At 42.4% G+C, this 20,709-nt stretch overlaps 1 protein-coding gene across 2 annotated transcripts in view; it reads right to left on the reverse strand.

Moving 5' to 3' along the window:
- Positions 1 to 20,709, reverse strand: part of GALNT9 (polypeptide N-acetylgalactosaminyltransferase 9) — a 243,193-nt gene that overhangs the window by 179,079 nt on the left and 43,405 nt on the right. For both annotated transcript variants that reach the window (XM_080558977.1, XM_080558978.1), the window contains exon 2: positions 18,697 to 18,843. In XM_080558977.1, the coding sequence (XP_080415103.1) occupies positions 18,697 to 18,712 (16 nt within the window). In that variant the 5' untranslated portion in view covers positions 18,713 to 18,843. The remainder of the gene's footprint in view (positions 1 to 18,696; positions 18,844 to 20,709) is intronic.

Raw genomic sequence — 20,709 nt, forward strand, 5'->3', positions numbered from 1 at the left:
TTGCTGTTGAAAATTGAACCTTACAACATCACACATCTTAATGTCCTTAAGGCAAAATGAGAGAGCTCTCTGGAATGACACTGTGGTATCTCTCAGGGAGGATGAGAAATGTTCTGTGAGCACCCCTTACAGGGAGAGAGACAGCTGCCAGGCCTAATCAAATCAGTACAAACATCTTCCTCTCATCTATGCCTCAAATTAAGGCAATCACCAGAGAAACAAATTAAGGACAAATTCTGACACAAGTTAAGCTACTATTAACACAGGTGCAGCTCTGTTTTTAGCCCTATATGCACACAGGAACCCAGAATCCTTCTGCCATTTCCAAACCTTACTCTACCACGGAACTCATTTACACAACCAACAACGTTGTCCATCCGACAGCGCCAGTTCCCCACCCTCTTTATAGCCATCCAGACGAAGAGCAGACTGGAAAGTAAACTATAATCACTGCCATTTTCACCAGCTAGGCACGATCACTTGATGAGCAGTGCAACTGCTCTGAGAGCAGAGAGGCAGCAGATGGACAGCATACATTCCAGCAGACAGAAGGCAAACTGTGCCATACGTACCAGTTGATCACTTAACGACGTCCCTTACAATTGTCTTCTCCACCAGGGCTCCTGCAGAAGGCTAGCAATTTGGCTCAGCCCCTCCAAACTCCTCACCAGGCCAGGCCCCTGGCACCCTGAGTTCTCCCAGGGAAGCCCCAGCACTCCTGCGTTATGGGCTGGGAGGCTGTGCTGCCCGGCTTTGCAACAGCCAAGGTCAGCAGGCATCCGAATTTGGGTTGGTCAGGCAGATCTCTTTTGCTACAGCATTCAGCTCAGCCAGTGAGTCTGTGAAGGAGAGGGAAGGAGGATTTTTTGCCTGCTCCAGGGAGACTGAAAGCTGTTCACCATGTAGACAGATGGGGCCCTGCTCCAGCAGCACGATGCTGGATGTACCATCCTCTGCCCACCCAGCCAGTAGAGAACTTCCAAACACAAACTGGGAGAGAAAGGAAAGATGCTCAGAGCCTGCACCTCTCCACCAGTGCTAATTTTATCACAGTGTGTTTCTACCAAGAAGCATCTTCATAAATATCAACGATGTTAATGATGGGCTAGAACTAGGAAATTAAAACAACCCCAGGTTGAGATGGGATTTACCTTATGCCTGAGTCAACGCACTTGGTTTTGATTGAGATTTACTTCAGTGTATTTTAAATATTAATAAAATAATAAAATAATTAAGAAAATAATTAAGCATTGCCACTTGAAGTAGTAGTGAGGAGATCTGTGCTCCTTCAGGTAGCTGGGTACACACCCGTTCAGCAGCTCCCCTTTCAGCCATCACTGTATTAACACTTAGTACCTCATTCAAAGCCATCTTCATCAAATTAAAATTAAAAAAAAAAAATGATTTGTTTATAAACTAACGTCCCTGCACAGACATCTTCTCACAGGAGCACTAACTTTGGAATGAAGTGGTACTGCCTTCTTTAAACGCTGTCTGCAGGTACTTGTACCACCTGTAAATTAGCCCTTGAATAAAACCAGCACCTAAAAGCATCTTCTAAGCCTTTTGGCAAAGGTCACACACAGTATTACTCCGATAAAATACACATCTTGTATCAAGTTACATCCAGCTTTTTACAGAGAAAAAAATGATCTAATAGGTCTCTTCCATTCCTAGCACTACTGAGTGTGATTTGAACAATACAGACAAGAGTTAATTGTGGTCAGAATGAGTCCATCTGCCTTCATTAGATGGAAGCTCTTCAGAGTGAAGAGGGAGGCTTTGTCTTCACTTCTAAAAAGTGCAGCAGTAGGTACCTGAAGGAGCTAACGTGCACGATCCCATTGCAGAGGCTCACACCACTACTGCACGACAGTCACCAAAGCAAACCAAGGGAAAGGGGCAGGGTTAACGTCAGCCACTTCACCTCCTCCCTGAGCACCGCACTAACATGCTTTGAACAGGGGGCCTTCTCCTTGCAGCCCCCTACAGCCATGGCCCTCCTGATACACAGCGGAAACCAAGAGCTCCCTCGTCTCCCACCCTGCTTCAGCCACGAGGTTGGCAGCCAGCTCCTGGGGTGGCAGAACCAGGCATCATTGCTGTCTTCGAGTTACAACCCACATTTAACCCTAGTCTCTCTCATGGATATATCTGCAAGCTCAGGCACATCTCTGTGAGTGCTTCAGCTTGCACGTGAAACCACTTTGCATTACCTATTTGCATGCAAGTATCAAGTATACATTTCAAAACTCATGCACGAACTTACGCCTAGACAAGTTTGCATGTGTAAAATCCATCCTCTGCCTGTTAAAGGGAGAGCGTGCTTGGTATCTTGCACTCAAATGGAAGTTGGCCTGAAACAAGAGCTTGCTTAGACACATGACAATATTTCTGCTGAACAAAAATACTTCTACAATGCTAAAGAAAACCCAGAAGAAATCTGAGAATGCAGAGAGTTTGGGGCATTGCTTAGGGTCCCTTGTAATATCACAGATTATTATCCCTCCATATTTGTTAGAAGAGTTTGGGAGAAAGAGGAGGGATTGCTGAAAATTGGCTTTTAAATCTAGCTTCCCCTGAGAAAGATGGTCATGCTCTGAGGTTTGTGGTATTACTTGATAAGCGGTGATTAAAACAGTAATCCCAAATTGTAATCAAAAAGCAGTCAAGGCTCTGAAATTACTTTTCACTAAGCTTTTTTCCCTTTCAAAGACAGCCCTGCATGGCAAAAGATAATACAACCACAGACGCTGTTCCAATTTCATTTAGAAATATTTGATCCATTAATTTATAGTTTGAGGGAAGGTTTTTCCTCTTTTATTTGTGTCCCCGCCCAAGCTGTTCTCTCAGGAAGGATACCAGCTATATTTTACATGTCAGCACAGGTTTCCCCTTTACCCAGCGAAGTGCCAGCTAAAAATCAGCCTTGCCCACGCTTTCCCAGGCCTTAAAATGGCAGCCCTGTCCACGCGACTGTTAGCAGCGTAAAGCCTTCTCTAACTGAAATGGTTCTGAGGTTTCTGAGACACAAAGCTCACGCTGACTTATTTCATGAGTAGAGTTTACTGCTCGGACATCGGGATGATCCCTGCAGGATCACGGGATGAAGGCACCACGCAGAGCGGCTGCATTCAGTAACTTCTACTTCAGCCCCGCCAGCCAGAGCAACCGGTGGGTGTTCCTGTTTCACTCAACAGATGAAAAGCACAGGCAATAGCTCATGACAGTTTGATTTTCCATGCTGCAAGTGGTCAAACTAGCAAACAGTTTGTTTTCAACAATGTTTTCTGGAGAAAAAGATTATTAGCGCCGGGATGGTCCAAACCACATTTTACCATTTCAGAGAGACGAGTGAAAAACTCACAAGGAGTCTGAAAGTTTCCCCAAGTACCGTGCAACGATTTGTGATTTTTTCCCTTTATGCTGATCTCGCAAGAAGGCAGAAATAAAATTCATCAAGCTGCAAAAATCAATAGCGATGCTTTGTCCTGTGCAATACGAAGACTGCAGAAGGATGTGATGGCATAACACAGCAGACAGACCCTGAAAGACCAGCTCTGGGGTGCTCCACGGGGGGCCTTCCCATCCTGCCAGCCTTTGGGAGCATCTGTCTTTGAAGGAACGGTGGAGAGAGCCACCCAAGCTTTCAGCGCATGTTGGTTAGCCACCCACGTGGTGAAAGGCCCGCTAACGAAACTTACAGACCCTCTGTTTACACAAGTTGACTGATAGAAAGCTATAGCGTGAACTTTTCAAAAACAAATTTCCTCAGTGATAAATGTTTCCCTTCTGTTCCATTTAACAGCTGGGTAGTGAAGATGAAGACAAAGCACATGTTTTATCCACGGATTAAATTAAGCCCTGGATTACACATTGTAATTGAACATAATTATTCCAATACTACAAAATTTCAGGTGGCCCTCAAGAGGCAGAATTTGCCCCACGGAGTAGCATTAACATGATGAAAATGGTTGTGCTACTAATTCACATCCCGGCATTCTGTTTTCAAGCAGCTAAAAAAAACATCTTCAATTTCTTGTGGAGGAACAAAAAATCCCAAGATACCTTTATGTTTTATGCTAGTCTATAAAACTGGCAAAGTGTAAACTCTATAAAATAGCTTTTAATCTAGCACAAGTTTACTTTATGCTGCTTGATACAATCATCTAGAACAAATGTTGTGGATTAAATTTGGAAAACAGAAGATGAAACCTAAAAGCCCTCTCTTTTAATAGACAGGGGGAAAAACACACACACACAGCTGTCCTCCATAATCAAGACTTGAAATCAAGTGAATACGTTATCAGCAATGCTAGTCAGGTTAGCATCTCCCTCCACAGAAGGAAAATTCATGTTATTCTTTGGTCACGAGCGCTACTTCTCATGTCAGTAGAGCACACAAGATTTGTCTTATAGAGAAATACTTATATGCAGAATCTGTGATAAATACAATTAATTCACTGTTTATTACTTTATCACTCATTCTTACGATCTTGTGTATGTGCGTTGAAATAAATGTAACAAAAATGAAGCAAGACATGCATGAATTGGACTACGTCAGAAATCACAACAATCAGGATTATATCAACATGAACTTAGCGTTCATGCTTTTAGAGACAAAACAACTATTCTGGACAACAGATAAAAGCTGCTAAGCAGACATAATGTGTGCTGTGGAGACAGACAACTCCTTGATCATGTCTATAGGCATCAGTTCCCAAAATATACAAAATCACCACTGAGGAGCATCCTCAAAATTAAAATAAAAATAAAAACAAGCCACCACCACCAGCTTGTTACATCATGATTGACCAGACTGAAACATGGGGTTGCTGCACAGCTCCCGTGCAATAGCAGAGGCAGCCCATTTGTATTCGCGATCATGTACAAACCGCAGCCAGCATAAACAAGGCAGCGCATGTCACACACTCAGCATATGCTTGTGCTGTCTGTGCTACCCTATAAACACGTGTGGGAGCATCACTTAGTGATTTCAGCCCCGGGAAGGAAGTGGTGTGTTGGAAAGCCAACCAGTGTTGCTGTGGCTGGGAGCAGTTGGGAATACCGAGCTGGGAAAGGCACCAGCCAAGCTGCCTCAGTGCTGTTCCATGTAATCTGGGACATTTAATCCCACTGCTTGGACCAGTGAAAAACAAGCTGTTTTGAGAAGGATGCGTCACACAAAATGACTGAATTTTGAAACAGCAGCATGACACATCAAAATGTCAGTGTATTGTGTGATATAATAAAAGGGAAATATATCTATGGCAAAACTGACTCTATCACATTTATCTTACCAATATCAAAAAGAATCTGACTTATTAAAAAAGAGAATTTCTTTCCCCCTCCCACAGAAGGTGGACACGAACACATTCCATACCCCTCGCTGTGATTTGGGATGCTGGGGAACAGCCAGACCTCTAGGTGACCGCAGTATTTGGAGCAACAGCAGTTGCAGTACAGCAGCTCCCTTAACGCCAAAGTGGAAAGGAATGGTGATGCAGAAGTACGAGGGAGATAACAGCAGGGTGAAAACATAATTATTACAGTGGAGGGGCTTGGTCGGATGGACTGGAGGGGAGGAAGCCATTCTTAATGTGCAACATAGTCAGAATTGCAAAATAAGATAACTCCGTTCAGGACAAACATGAGTGAGGCTGTTTCTAGGACAAAAAAAAAAAAAAAAAAAAAAAGAACCCAAAAGGCAGAAGAAAATAAAGCAATAGGAAAGGCCTAGAGGAGAACCTTACTTGGTTGGGCAGAAAAAGCCTACACCCTACAGATAATGCATGGGAAGATAATGAACCAAAGGGGAGGCTGAAAAATAAACCAAGGAATACCGCAAAGCCTACAGCTCTCAGCCAACATGATGCTGGCAAAGAGCACGCGTAGGTTACTGTTTTTGTTTCTGGGATTTTGTGGATTATTGCTCACATCATTTTGTTTGCATAGCAGTAAATATAACAATATACTAATAATTTAAATGTACGATGAGCGTTCCTGACTTCTGTAAGACACAGACATCTCCAAATGTGGACAGAAATGATACGTACCCACATACTGTACCCATGCACAAACATATGTCAAGTCAGCTAAATGTTAGACTGCGCCATTCAGCTGTGTTTGGGATGTTTCACACCAGGATCTTTGCGTGTTAGAGGCTTAAAAATACACACCAACGTGAGAGCTTTGCTCCAAACATAATGGAAGATGCACAGTGGTGGATCACAAGGCAGAAAGCAGGACAGATGCAGCTGACAAAAATAAGAGGCCTAAGCACATAGCACTCTGATTGTGGTCAATTTTTCTTAGCATCACAGCAAAGGACAGTTTGAAAAGTAAAGAAACGAACAGTAAAGATCTATGGACTTTTAGCAGAAAGCTTTTCTTACTCATCTCAGAAATCACAGGTCCCAGTTCCCTGTTACAGCTCTGTATATCCAGCTGTATGTATACAAATCCAAGGCAGAACACAGCTGTGTGTCCAAATCCACCTCTTCCTGTAAACAAGTGAATTGGGGTCATGATTCGCAAGAGGAGGAAATTCTCACTCTACATTCAGAAGGTAAATAATGAATCTGACCTACTGTGCTGACCCAAGACAGTGCAGGCTGTCCCTTATCCATCACTTACTCTCACAGCATACAGAGCAGTAGAAAGCAGGGAGTAAATTAATCATTTTCTCTCTCTGCAGCGTACAGAATATGGACTGTTCTAGTGAGCCACTACTTCTTTATAAGGTAAGGTTAATCAATAAAGATAATTAGACGCTTCTGCTTAATACGTCTATGTCACTGGAAAAAAAAACACAAAGTCCTGCCATCCCCTGTTGAAACACAAACAGACTGGAACAAATCCAACCGGTATAAAAATCAGTGTATGGAAGTTTTAGAATCTCAGATTAAAAATATTGCATGATTCACTCCCACCTGAGCGTAACTGAATCTCAGAAGAAATCCTCTATCACCTTCGCTCCCACAGTCAGAGCCGCAAAGTTAAACCTCTTAAACACAACTCTACTTAGGGCACAAGGGTCCGGACACCAAAAAAAGAAAAACAAAACAAAACAAAACAACAACAACAAAAAAACCACAGAGCACTAGAGGACTGGAGTCTTCTTCACTATCTTTGGGCCATCTCTATGCAGCCACTACAGAACTGCAGGTTCACTAACCTTGTGCCAGCTCCATAACCTCTGCCTGCTTAGGATTCCTTTGATGCAAGGAAAGATTTAAGCAGGCGCAGTTTATCCACAGCACAAACAAGCTCAAGGTTGCCCCACATTGCTCCCTCAAACACGTCTTCCTTTCCAATCGACTCTGGGGCACCTGCAGCTTTTATTTTTAATTTCTTTGAGCCGCACAGTTCATCTCAGATCGCTTCTTGGCTCTAAACAGGTCCGGCAAGATAAACCTCTCCAGCTAACAACAAGAAATCTATAGTGACGGACAACCAGCAGATCATCTAGCTAATCTCCACTTGTCCCACTTTAACTGAAGCTTTTTGCAAACAAGTATTGATCCATTGTTCCACAGTCACAAATCCTCAAGTAATTCTCTGCGAAAAGAAGCTCTTCTTTTTGTGAGGGGAAGGGATGCTTTCTTTTTAACCAGAGAGCAGCAAATAATATAACATAAAACAAAACAGAACATAAAGCAAAACCAAAACAGAATTAAAAATAAATCTGCAACACCAGCAGCTGAATGTTTTGCTTCGGCCCACAGGTCAAGAGCCCTCTTTCATAAAGTCACACAAACACATCTTTTGCTTCCAGTTCCCCCGGTTAACATTTCATCCCCAAATTGGATTTTGATACACCAAAGCTTTCTTAAGGGCTCTAGACATCAATTTTACTTTTCTTACAGTTGCACTAATAGGAACTTGAATTTATTCTACTTTCTTTGCTCACACAAGCACCTTTTCAGTGGGGCTGCACAATAAACCTTTCCTAACTTTATTTTACTTCTCTACAGTATTACTCCTTGGTGTCAAAACAGAGGGAACAGTCAGTGCTGGGACTACGTGCGAGTTGTCTTTCTCTTGTTTTTGCAAGTCCCGGTATGCAGCCACATACAGCAGTGGCTGGTCAGAGTGCCATGGATGGTTCATCATCGCCTGGTGAAATACCCAAGTTCAGCTTTTCATAAATAAGATATACTGCCGGCTCGAAGGGAAGCAAAAAACTGAGCACAAACAACCAAAGCCCAGCAGGAGCCCTTGTCAGGCAAAGCTTTTACAGGGAAAAACTACTTTGCTTTTCGCCTTCACCACTTGAGCCACAACCGTTTCTTTTCTACCAGCACATCTCAGCACGTCCAGACTGACGTTATTTTCACAAAAGTGGTTGAATTAAAAATAAAATAAAAAGCTGCTAAAAAAATAAGTCCAGCAGAAACACGTAGAGAACCGTAAAAAACAAAAACCAGAAGTGATGAAAAGAATACAACCTGGCCACCAAGCTTTTGTGATAGAAACCACACCAAGGTGCTCCACATCTCTACAGGATCTCACCAGTTTACACCAGTTTTTACCTGGTTCAACAGGAAAGGGGCTGGAGAAGCCCAGGCATACTGCTGATTTTATCATCACAAGGCGGTATAAACGGGAGAAAAAGGAGGTGGGAGATGAGCTCAACCATTTCATTTTATTAAACAACTCCCAAAAGGTAATTTTGACTTCAAGAAAAATCACACGTTTCAATTGACTTGCAGTGAGCTTTAGAAATTGAGCTTATTTAGTATCTGGTCCCCACTTAGAGGAACCCGAAAGATCTCTGAGGCCTTTTGAAATTTAACTTGCAGGTGCATCTGTCACCAGAAATTACAAGCCTTAAAGCTGGGGTTGTGGGTGAGATTCTCTTGCCCGCATTACAAAAGGGAAAAGCAGATGATCATCATCTGACCCTGAAGACAATGAATTAAATATTTTTTCAGGTGAACAGACATTTATAAACCAAAAGAAGACAACGGGAGACGTTCAATTAATGCCTTTTTTAGTATTACATTTTTTTGTTCTTACTCTGCTTGAAATTCTGAGGTCAAAGTCAATTTCATTACAATCAACATGCCAGATCTATCAAGATTACTCCATATCCTCATGCCACCCAGGAAAGTAGTTTAATTGCTTTCATTATCTTTGGAGCTTTATTATTCTAATTATCTGTGTAGTTTTATTATCCTAAGTATTGATCTTTCCTTCTAATGACTCCTATAATTAAGACAGGAAGATGTTGAGTCTCTCTGTAAAAACTAGCAACTGAAAGAGCACAAAGCAAACTAGCCCCTTGGTGCAATGGGGACAACTGAAATCAAACATTTGGAAAACTTCTAAACCTCTGAATTTTGATTCTAGAATGTGAGAAGCTGAATTTTATTTTAGTGGCAGTTTCAATACACAGCCAGGGACCAATCCATTGCCAGCTCACTGGCACAGACAGCTGGACTGTAAGGGCTTTGAAGGGAAGGGATTTTTCATTCTGTACCTGAGCTGAACTTTGCACGATGCCCTCCTTTCCCAGGACTTTCTGTTTCTGTCGCTGCAATGCAAAGGATCAGCAAATGAATTATTCAGTCTTCTGCGTCTTGTTGCACTCCTCTCCTTCAGTGCCGAAGAAGTTATCATGGCATGTCATATTTAATTTTGAAAATCTGTTTTGCATGGTTTCATCTACAATTTGCATGTGCTTTCCTTGCATCTCAAAGCATTTCCCATGCAGGCATTTGTAGTAAAGTAAGAACATACACAGTAACAAATATCATTCAGTGACAGGTAGTACAGCTGTCTTTCTGTTCAAATTTCATCTTGTTCCCATTGAAGCAAGTAAGACTTGATGATATGCAGCCATAGAAGTAATGCTGTACTCACTGGCTTTTATGTATTTTCTGAATCTTTCAAAAAACTGAACATATAAAAATGAGATATCGGCAGTTCTGTGGCAAATAATTAAGTCTACGATGTACAGTAACATTTTTTCTTGTATTTTCTTCACAAAAAGACCACTGTTAAACATTTGCACAATAAAATAGATCAAGTTTATGATGCTAGAGCACATAAATAGTCTTCAAAAAATTTTAAAAATCCTTCAGTAAATTAAATCACAGGTTTCTGAATTTTGAAATCATTCTCCTTTGCTTAATTATTTTAAATCATTCATTAACTCTAAGAGCTAATGAAACTTCTGAGTTTAAATCTAGGGCATATCTCATGGCTGGCCAGACAGCACACACTTTGCATCACCCAGCTCCTTTCCAGGTTCAGCTGGCCGCACACAAATCGTATGCTGGGACATTCAGAGGAGCCGTCCGCGTTGTATCTGCTTTATCACCTGCTTGAGCAGCTCAGTGCAGCCCATCTGACATGACTGCCAATTCATTTTGAGGCTTGATTCTTTAAAGCAGATGCACGGCTTCAAACCCTCCTGGACTATCGCACGTGGAGACCCCACCTGATTTGTTACTGCTCCGGTATGACCAAGTCACTCCGCTCTTTCCTCCAGGGTCCACTGAATGCCAAGACGAAATGAGCTTGGTGATGGAGGAGGGATGGAGTTCAGATTTGTTTTTCATTCTGCCATTACTAAGAGATTGAATAGGCAATAGATGCTTATTGTTAAGTATCACACAACACTGAGAGGCCTATAAAGTGCATGTAGGAGACAAGTGTAGCTGAACAAATGAATCACTCAGCACAGGAACCAGCGTGTTCCTTCATTTTTTCATTAAGAAGCCTGACGTGCCTACTCTTTCCTATGGCCATCTGTGCGCAGCCGATGGTTCTCCAGGAACAAGAAGAACATATTTGCAGCCTGGTTTCTTCCTTCAGTTTTGCTCTGTGTCAGAACGGGACAGGTAAGTTAGAGCAGGCTGCTGAAATGTGCTATCCATCCAGATAAATAAAGGACCTTAGTTTTAGACTGGTCCTGGATTGTGCAGCCAGAACATGCATATGTAAAAGTTCAGGTGCTGGTTTTGTGAACAACGAATTAAAGAAGCATGCCTGAGGCATGAAGCAGTTACTGTAACCAATACAGACACATCCAGCAGCTCGGGGTTCATAGGAAAAAAAAAAAAAAAACTTCTGGAGGATGCTTTAAAACTTGATGCTTAGCTACCCATTAGATTTGTAAGGATGTTACGATCATTTCCATCACATTTATTCCAAAGCCAGGTCCAGCCACAAAACAAAACTGTGGAAAGCATATTTCCGACTCTATTTCTAGACTTTGTGTGCCCTTTGTCACTAAACAGCCAGTACAAATGAGTCAAAAAAGCTCACTTATAGCAAAGAAAAAGGAAGGTCTTGTAGAGAAGATCCTCTATCAAAATCCTGGAGATCACAAGTTAATTACTAGCTTCAGCACGTGACAAATGTGGTCCTCAGTCACGCACAGGTAGTGCTCACGTCACTCTTTAACCTGTTTTTCAGGACACGAAGCTGCTCAGGACAAAGGCCGTGCTACTAAAAGGCCCTGTGGCTCCCAGAACACAGCAACAACTGCAGACTTCTGTTTGTAAGACAAATAAGAGGAACATTAAAAAGGTCGTAAGGGGACATATGGAAAAGAACACTATTCGTATATTAAGGCCATTGCTTTAAGTCTGCAATAGCTTTAAAGCTCATGTAGATCTTCATATTGGCAAACCTTTATTCTGGATAAAGATGTCAGGATAAGAGTAACATATTTAGACCCGTCTATGCCTGCGCAGTCTGTGCCCAGTTCCACAACTTTGACAGAACCCGCACAAGGCCTCTGAAAATAATCCAGTCTAGATAAGGGCATTTGTCAACAGCTGTAAGCCACTCGTATGAGCGAATGGTCACAACCTGACAAGGCTTCCAGATAGTGAAATGAAGTCTTAATAACAAACCTAAGATACAAGTCCTCTGATAAAGCGAAGGATAATACAAAAGCCATACTGCTGCTGTCAAAACAGCGCTGCTCTGAGACACCTCCAGTGCGAAACCATGAGTCACGTTGGCTTCCTGCTTCAGAACGGGTCCAGGCTGATTCAGAATCTGCTAAGAGTAAAAATTACTCTTCAAGTATGGCACGGTGGGTGCTCCAGGAAAGTTATTGCGAGGAAACTTTTTCTCTACAGCATTGGAAGGTATTTTCTTCTCTTTCAGTGTTATTAATGCATAGAGTTCAGGCTAGGTTAAATCATCTGTTCTGAATAGGCAAGGTTGTTCTGTTTTACTGACCTGCTTCCACGCTGCACTAAGAACAGGTATTTGTCCCAAATTTGTACTTCAGAAAGACACCTGGCTACAGCTAAAGACTGCTGGAGATGGGGAAGCCATCCCTTACTTCTGGACCTTGTGAAGCCTTCCTTGGGCCTTTGCTCCACTCAGCCTCCCCAGTAACGTTGCCTCGGGGACTCCTGTGTAATTAAATAGATGCAGCCACACTTTATTTTGTCCTCTGAACACATCGGGCCCTTTTCCGTGCTCTCAGGTATGCCCGCCAGCCTAGGGGACCACGACAACCTGTCTGTATAGCTCCAGTGCCACGAACTTGGACACCAGGGAACCACTCTGATATCACAGGGAAGTCGACGAAGGGTGTGTAAGACTGATAGAAAGCATACAGGATAGTATACCCTGGATTATTCTCTAACATGTTGAAAAAAGGAAACACGCGTTGAGAAGGCTGGATACTAATGGGCCCAGAGCTTGTTGATGACAAGAAATTGGCAGCTTGTTAACCTGGACACCCAAAGACATATCAGCCTCAACAAGGAGAGCTAATTGTAACATGATTAATGCTAATCATTTGCTCTATGCCAATCCCTCACACACGTTCCCAAGGATGGCATTTTTCCACCCTGGCATCCATAATATAATTAATATTGTGTGGCTAAAAGGCCGAGGGAGAAATGAAGGAATGCGTACATAATGCCAGATGGGAACAGAAGAATGCAGGCTATAAGTTGCCTATGAAATGCAGCTGATTATAGGCAACACAATTAGCAATCTGTGCAGCTGCCTTGCTATGACTCCCCAGGTCAGAGAACGCTCTCTCTGCTGCAGTGTTGAAGAAAGCATTTCTTTGCTATTGCAGGAGAATATGAAGCTAAAATCCTTCAAATAATCCAGCCTTGAAAACAACCAAATAGTGACAAACATGAAAACCCCACTACAGTATTAATGTTACTACTGTGAAGACAACAGCAAGAAAATCTCCTTGTGCCTACACTGAGTAGAAATATTTTTCCTTTCATGTTTAAAGGTGTGTGAATGCTGCACTCACCTGCAGCAAGACTCTCTTAATTCAAATTGAAGTCAGGGAGTTATAACACAGCACATTTTATCCACTTCCTTGTTCAGCTAGGTCCATTTCCACCACTTCACTTGGGCCCAGTAGCTAATCTCTCTGCAGACCGCTGTACTGACACCAACAGGCAGGTTCCTCACCTTTAATGAGGGACAACGTGTGAGGATACCCGAACCAAAGAGGCTGCACAAAGACAGGAGGACGCCCTAATTCTTCAGGACTGCTGCGTTATGTGGATTTCTCACACCACCCTGAGAGCATTACCTTGGCCAGCCTTTTCGTGAAGGCCTTGGTCCAGCAGCTCCGTGACCAAACACTGAAGCAAGGACAGTACTGTCAACACCTCCGAAGTAAGGCAAGTGCCCTTCTGAACTGGCAAAACACTAAAAAACATGGAAGCAGCTCAGACAGGAGAGCTGATGAAATCCTTTATATTACATTCAGCTCTTTCTTTTTTCAATCTTCAGGTTTTAAACGCACAAAAATCTCACAGGAATACTCCTCATTTTCTGTATCTGTTCTTTCTGAGCGCCTGTTTCTTTTTTAAAAAAAAAAACAATCTAATATATTCTTAACATGAAACATTTAATGCCTGTTGCACAAATGTGTAATAAAATTCAGCCCTGTGGCTCTTCTACTGTCAAGCTAAATAGAATCCATTTGAAACAAACGTGCAGCTTTAAAATTTCTTCATCTGAATGTTCCTGTCTTTGAAGGGAGCAATTCTGCTCTCCTGCCCCCACAGATCAAGAGGGATTTAGGAGAAGCAGTAGGAGGGAATATTTTGGTATTGGTTTTGTTTTGCCAGCCCAGGGTCTTGCAGAGCTGTACCCTACTGAAGAAAAATGAATCCTTCCTCAGAGGCATTGATTTTATCAGATATTAAAAGTATACACAAATAGAAGAAGAAAAGCAGCCCCAAACATTTTTCCAAAGAAAGGAAACAAAAGGGCTTGAGGTATGGTTTGGGGGACAAATACTACCAAGAGATGTCTTCACTTGGCCTAGATCTCACATCACTCAGGGCCAGTTTATTACCACAGACAGAAGGAAAAGAAGTATTAGTGGCTGAAGGGGGCCTCAACACCATCCCTGAGAACCCAGCCTTCTCCTCTCCCCAGGAGAAGCAGCCTTTTGTTGGCCAAGCCATGCTGTGGAGCAGAGGCATACCCGAACTGTTCCATACCAGCAGAGCCCCTTTCGCTGCTGTCTTTACTAAGTGGTGGCTCTAACCCTGTGTCTGCTGACACAGCGGCTCTGCAGGTCAAACACGAGCCAACAGACCCTATATGTGGTGTAGGGTCAGCGGTGAGACAAGGCGGCAGTTGCACAATGCAGAGATGGAGAGGAAGCCAATTGCAAGAATGAATTCAGCACAAGGTTTGCACTCTTGCACGCTGTGAGAAGGACTGAGACTGCCCCATACAACTAAGTGGTTTGTGCTGAGGGCTGCCTGCCTGTCCCGTCTATGTTTCAGCACTGTTTCCTTCAGGATTAAGCTCTAGACCAATCCCACAGACTGAGTTTCCCTTAGCAGCTGGAGCATGTCTTCCTATTCAATTATGTGTGAATTATAGTATGTGAAAAAGATTGGGAGATTTACTTCAAAAGCACGCTCCTGATCCAAACTAAAATGGTAGTGTGGATGCAACCATAACTCAAGAATATCAGGCCCACCACCGTGTTGGAATCAATTATTTCCCTGTCAAACACAACAGAGTTGCAATTCTTACTAGCTCCAAAGCTGAGCAAGTTTTTAATATTAATGTAGTGTTAAGAAAGGAGTCAACAAATTAGTGTATTATTGTACATAATTTTTCAAACTGTTTTCCTGACACATGAGTTAGGTTTTAGTCTTTGAAGAGAGCTGTTAGTTTTAAGTTTTCCTCTGCAGTCACCCTATGAGGAAATCAGTGGCAGTTAGAGTTTGCTTTCTGGGGATTTTTCCCTACCCTCTCTAAACTGGAAAGCAATTTTTAGGCTGGGGAAGCTTCCCAGGAGAGTGTCATGAGCTTCTGGGCTTGCATTTCTAGGAATCAGAATTATCCAAGCACTTGCTTTGTGATCATCTCTGTTCCAGCATTGGCATATATATCTAAATATAGAAAGATACATTTAATATACTGATTCACTGCTGTCTTCTCTGCAGGGAAGCTGATCTGCAAACCTCAGGTTTCTTTAAGATGCAGTGGCTGTGCTACACAATGTCCAGAAGAGACGCCTTGGCATTGTGAATAGTCAGGTGTCTTTTGACTTTTAAAAATAAATATATCTAGTTGCAAAAGCACATGCTCCAACTAATACGGGATTTATCAGTTTTGTGACTAAGCATGTACATTGCATGTACATATGCCTTCACAGGTGGAAATAAATTAATGTGACTTTTAACTGGCACACTTAAAGAGAAAAAGAAATTTACTAAGCCTTTGTTTTGTTAACTGTGTAGGTAGGGAGCTTTAAACACAAAGAGGTAGAGACAAAGGCATCATTCAAGCAAGAACTTTGTGTCTCACTCTTGCACCACTGAGCTTGCACACAAAGCTTATATCAAACTGATTTGCAACTGTTCTGAGTGAAGTTTGACAAAAATCACAGCCTGAATATACATTTCTGTAAAATGAATCACAATAGAAAAGCACTGACTTATGTTTCTAATTAATTTTCTAAAACAAATGATAATTACGTTATTAATGACTAGTAGATCTGGTCTGCAAGTATGTGTGAGCTGCTTCATTCTTACGGAGCTTAAGAGTAAAAGCTGACAATAGAAATAAGTCAATAAAAACAACAAGAAAGTCCTCATTGCTGCAAAATATGGAATGCAAAGAACAATGGTAACTTTCCAGTGATGGGTAAAACCCTACAGGCCTTTTGAATTTTAACTGGGTAATATTAAAAATTTCTGTAATTATTTAATGCCTCGCATCCTTCTTTGTTCTTGTGGCATTCCGACAGACTGGGGCTACTTCTGAGCTCTTCGCAACAGGTTTGGGATGCACCTCTTTGTGAGGACATAGCACGATCACCCTCACGCTGGCAGAGTCCCGCTGCACATGCTGCTGCAGGGGGACCATTTCTTAAATTAGAAATAAAAAGCTAGTGCCATAAATACATGCTGTTAATCCAATACCTCAGGTACGCATTGTAGAGTGCTGGCTAGTTACAAGAAGGTCTAAAGCCCTGAGCAAAACCATTCTGTGGAGAAACACGGCTGTTTTAACGTCAAGTTTTTCCCAGCCCCTCTCCCCTCTTTCACGCACACATTAAATTGAACCAAAATACCAGGCAGCATCCTTTATCTGTGCTTTGTAGCACCAGCTGCTGGTAAAAATATAGCTGCTGTAAAAGCAGAGAAGAAGTTAAGCCCCCTTTAAAGAGCTCACAAGATAGGTCCAGCTCGGTACTGCTGGTCTGGTACTGCAGACCAAAACACCGAGGCTGATCCGCTGTGAAGTCTCAATGATGTCTGACCCCAGCTCTCATCTCCGCAACGACACTCTGCTAAAGCCACATAAGCCCAGAGTCATCCAGCCGACAGGAGATGAGCTATCTTAGAGCACCATCCAGTATCAGAATGAGGTTTTCTCATTCCTCTTGGCTTAAGCATCACTGCCCAGTAATTCCTTCAATACCAGGATTTTAAAACGTCTCACTTATTTCGGCCAGGAGGTTGTGAAATAGTCATTGGTAGCAATAGTCACTGGCAGCCATTGGTAGAGTTCAGCTGTGACCAATGCACAGATATAAAAACAGTCCCTTGCAATAAGTGCAAAATATTGCATTTACATTAACAAAATACACATATATATTGAGAGATGGTAAAGTCTAAGAGATACATCACAACGCAACTATTCCAAAGATCCTATTTCATCCCCTTCTGGGCCATTTTGGTGTACATAGGGTTCTTGAGCAAGACACCTGCCGCCCAAGCATTTGAGGGCCATCACAGTTGTTTCCTTTGCCATTTGTCTGTGTTTCCTCTGCCCTTTCAGACAGCCGTGTGCTATTGGTGCTTAGCACAAAGTGATCCCTTCACATGCAGACACTGTGAAAGTGTCGGATGGAAGGGTACCAGTAAATGATCCTTCACTCTCAGTGATTGACAAAGTCCTAATGCAGAGTTACATCAAACTTCAATGTCTGTCTCTAAAACTCCCTCTACTTCACATTCTACTGTTTTTTTTTTCTATCCACACATTTTCTCTTTTTGTTGTTTGTAATTGGAATGTGTTTAAATAGCCCTTTCACGTATTGATTAGGCCAGTACCAGAAGCAGCAAGGATATGATTGATGAATATACCTGTTCATTTAAAAGAGGTCTGAGGCAGCAGTGAAATTAGTTGCTGACTTCAGTACTTTCATCACAAAATTATGCTCATGCAAGTAGCAAAGAGTATTTCTGCTGTGCAGTCAGAAAGTCAACTTTTGATGTTCACAACAAAAAAGAAGCAATCCTGCATGTGAGTTCTTTACAGCAACCTGGACAGTTCAGTGACCGTCGGGTGGATTTATGCAGGAAACCCACACTGTTAGGGACTGAAAAACCTCTGCTTTTTAGCCCATGATAAATCATCCCATGTAGGCTGTGTGGAGCTGTTATGTACAGACTGAGGAAATGACACTTTTTCCTTTTCAACTGCGCACTGCTGCTAGAGAGAATTACAGTGCTATATACACAGTGAAACCTCTTCTGAGCACCCTGACACATTGATCAGACAGAATTTGCCTTTGAAGGACTTAAATAAATAAATAAATAAATAAATAAAATCTCTGGCTTGATTGTCCTGGATTTCTAATGGGGATGCAGTAGAAATGTATTCATACCTTTAGTAACAGTTTTAGGCAGGCAAATGCCTAAAGAAATTCAGATGTTCTAGAAGGACAGAAAGTAGAGATGGTACTTGCAGCCTCTCAAGCACCATCACCTGCGGTGCTGAGGTCCAGGGGAATCCAGAAGCCCTTCCCGAGGGCCAGAGCTTGCTCAGCTCCCAGCTGCTCAGAGACCGTGTATGGCTCTCATGAGCTTGTCAACAGGCAGATGGCATTTTAATAAAGAAAGACAACTGGTAGCTCTGCAATAATAAATCTTTGCAGAATTAGGTAGCAAGTAGAAAAGTATAATTGCTGAGTTTCTCAGCAGGTTTTTTGGAATATTTCATCTAAGTAGGGTTGGTGGGCCAACTTTTGCACAGGTTGTTTGCTTTAAGGGGTTATAAATATATAAATGAATACCTTTCTGAAAGAATATTTAGACAAGCTGTTACAGCAGAAACCTGGTGATGGAGGGGGCCTCACTCTCAGCTCCAGGTACCTCAATTCTAAGTCTGATTAATTTATTATCAGGTGGAAGACACACACAGGTACAACAGCATAAAGGCAATTGTGTCAAAGCACGAAGTGGACAAAGTCATCTGTCTTACCTCCTCTAATCCACATCGCAGCAGCACCCCCTGTAAAGCTGCATCCGTGTCACTGGGGTGCACCTTCCAGATGCTGCAGTTCCATCACGCAGTGACTGGGCAGAGCTGACCAGGAAGCTGTTCCATCATGAGAAATTTTTTAAAAATCTGAAAGAAAATACAAAAAAAAAAAAGACAACATATTTGAATTGCAAATGATTCTTGCACGTTCAAAAAAATTGGAACAAAATCATTTTTGAACTTGGCATCTGTGAAATCAAAGGCAGGGGAGGCATTGCAACGGGATGACCATCTCAGACCAGATTCTTCAAGGCCCTGTCTGGCAGCTCTGGGCAAGTGTTAAACTGGCAAAGCGCTGCCCTGGGAGCCCTGCTGCTCCTGTGCACCAAGGGTGGAATTACTCACAGGTAGCCATCACCAGCCTCTGCCAGAGAGGAGACAAGGTGGAACTGGGGCTAGGACACAAAAGAGCAGCTTTAGGTTCTCAACAAGCTACTATATGCTATAGAAATAAAATAAACAGTTATTATAACCTGCAAGCTAATTCTTTGCATTTTTTTTTTTGTTGGTAGTGGTTTTCTTTAAATCACTTAACACTTGGGGTCCCTTTCCTCCAAATCAGAAGGAAGAGGTCTGGCAGACACGTGGCATAAATACTCAGACAACAATACAACAATGCTAAAACCTCCTCCTCCTTTCTTTACCCATCTCTTTATCTTTCAGCACTGCTAACAGATTGGCTGTTTACAGAGCAGCAACAAAGCCTAGTTAGGGATGCATCTTTAAAAAATAATGCAGGGAAAGGAAGGAGCAGTTATCCTTGAGATCAGATGGTTCCCCAACATGTTTGATCCCTCAGATCAAATGCAATATTTTTCCTCCCACTGTGCGTGCGTGTTTGTACTGGCACCAGTCTGCTGGCAGAGCGAGGCAGGTACCCCTGTCCTTAGAATTCCTGATCACAGTCGTGGGAGATTCAGAGTAGAAGGGAACAAACACTGTCCATTAAAAACAGCCTTGAGTTGTTTTTTTGCCAGTTCTCTTGCTTTAGGCTCGTACTTTGGTGTTCACTCAAACCACTGAAGTCTCTTATCAGGGACAGCACAGCATAGAAGTTGAAATGGAAAAACACAGGCAATCGGAGTTTCCTTAGAAAATATTAGAAGGCAAACTTGGAAATGTCTTAATTTTAAAAACTTTTCGCTTCACAATTATCTCTCCCTAAAAGCAAAGTGATGACAGTGAAGTGACAAAAAAAGAAATAAAGAAAAAGAAATTAAAAAAGGGGAGGCAAAAGAAAAAAATGGGGAAAAAATTACTTCCCCAGGGTTTTTAGTCTGCTTTTTCATATATATCATCTTCCTAACCACAGCACAGGAAAATGATCATCTCTTAACCACATTAAACTTAACCATCCATTAAAAAATATTCTATTAATACCTGTCTCCTGCAGCAAAAGATCTCTAAGACAACCCTATCTTTTGCTGTTGCTCCCACCTTCCTTGACAAATTAAAGTTTATATCAAATGAAAACTTGGAATAAATGAGGGTGGGTACAACCCTACGAGCAAACTTTGATAACCTGGATTTCCCAATGATGGCGATGTAATGGCAGGACTAAAATTTCCACTGGAGCAGGCTGTTTATTTTCTTTCCCCCCATCCATATGTGCTCAGCAGGTCGCAGTGAGCAGCAGAGGCCCCGAGGAGCGCGACGTTGTGTCTGGGGACCTCACCCAGGGCTGGGAGTCCCCTTCTCAGTCTGCCCGTCGACCTTGAAGTTGTCCTTGCCTGATCTGTGCCTGCAGGGAAGTGAAATCCACTTCCCTCATCGCGTGCTGTGTGATTTCTACATGCAAAGCTTCCCGAACCAGTGCAGCATGGTAAGTGCCCTCCTTCACTTGCTTGTCACCTAACGCAGCTTGTGTGTGTGTTATTGTACCTCAGCTCACCATCTGACTAATTTGACAACCTACAAGAGACGGAGAAATCCAAGTCCCTCTCATTTTTTAAC

The sequence above is a fragment of the Anser brachyrhynchus genome (assembly GCF_964034855.1).
Source record: "Anser brachyrhynchus genome assembly, chromosome: 17".
NCBI classification, from domain to species: Eukaryota; Metazoa; Chordata; class Aves; order Anseriformes; family Anatidae; genus Anser; species Anser brachyrhynchus.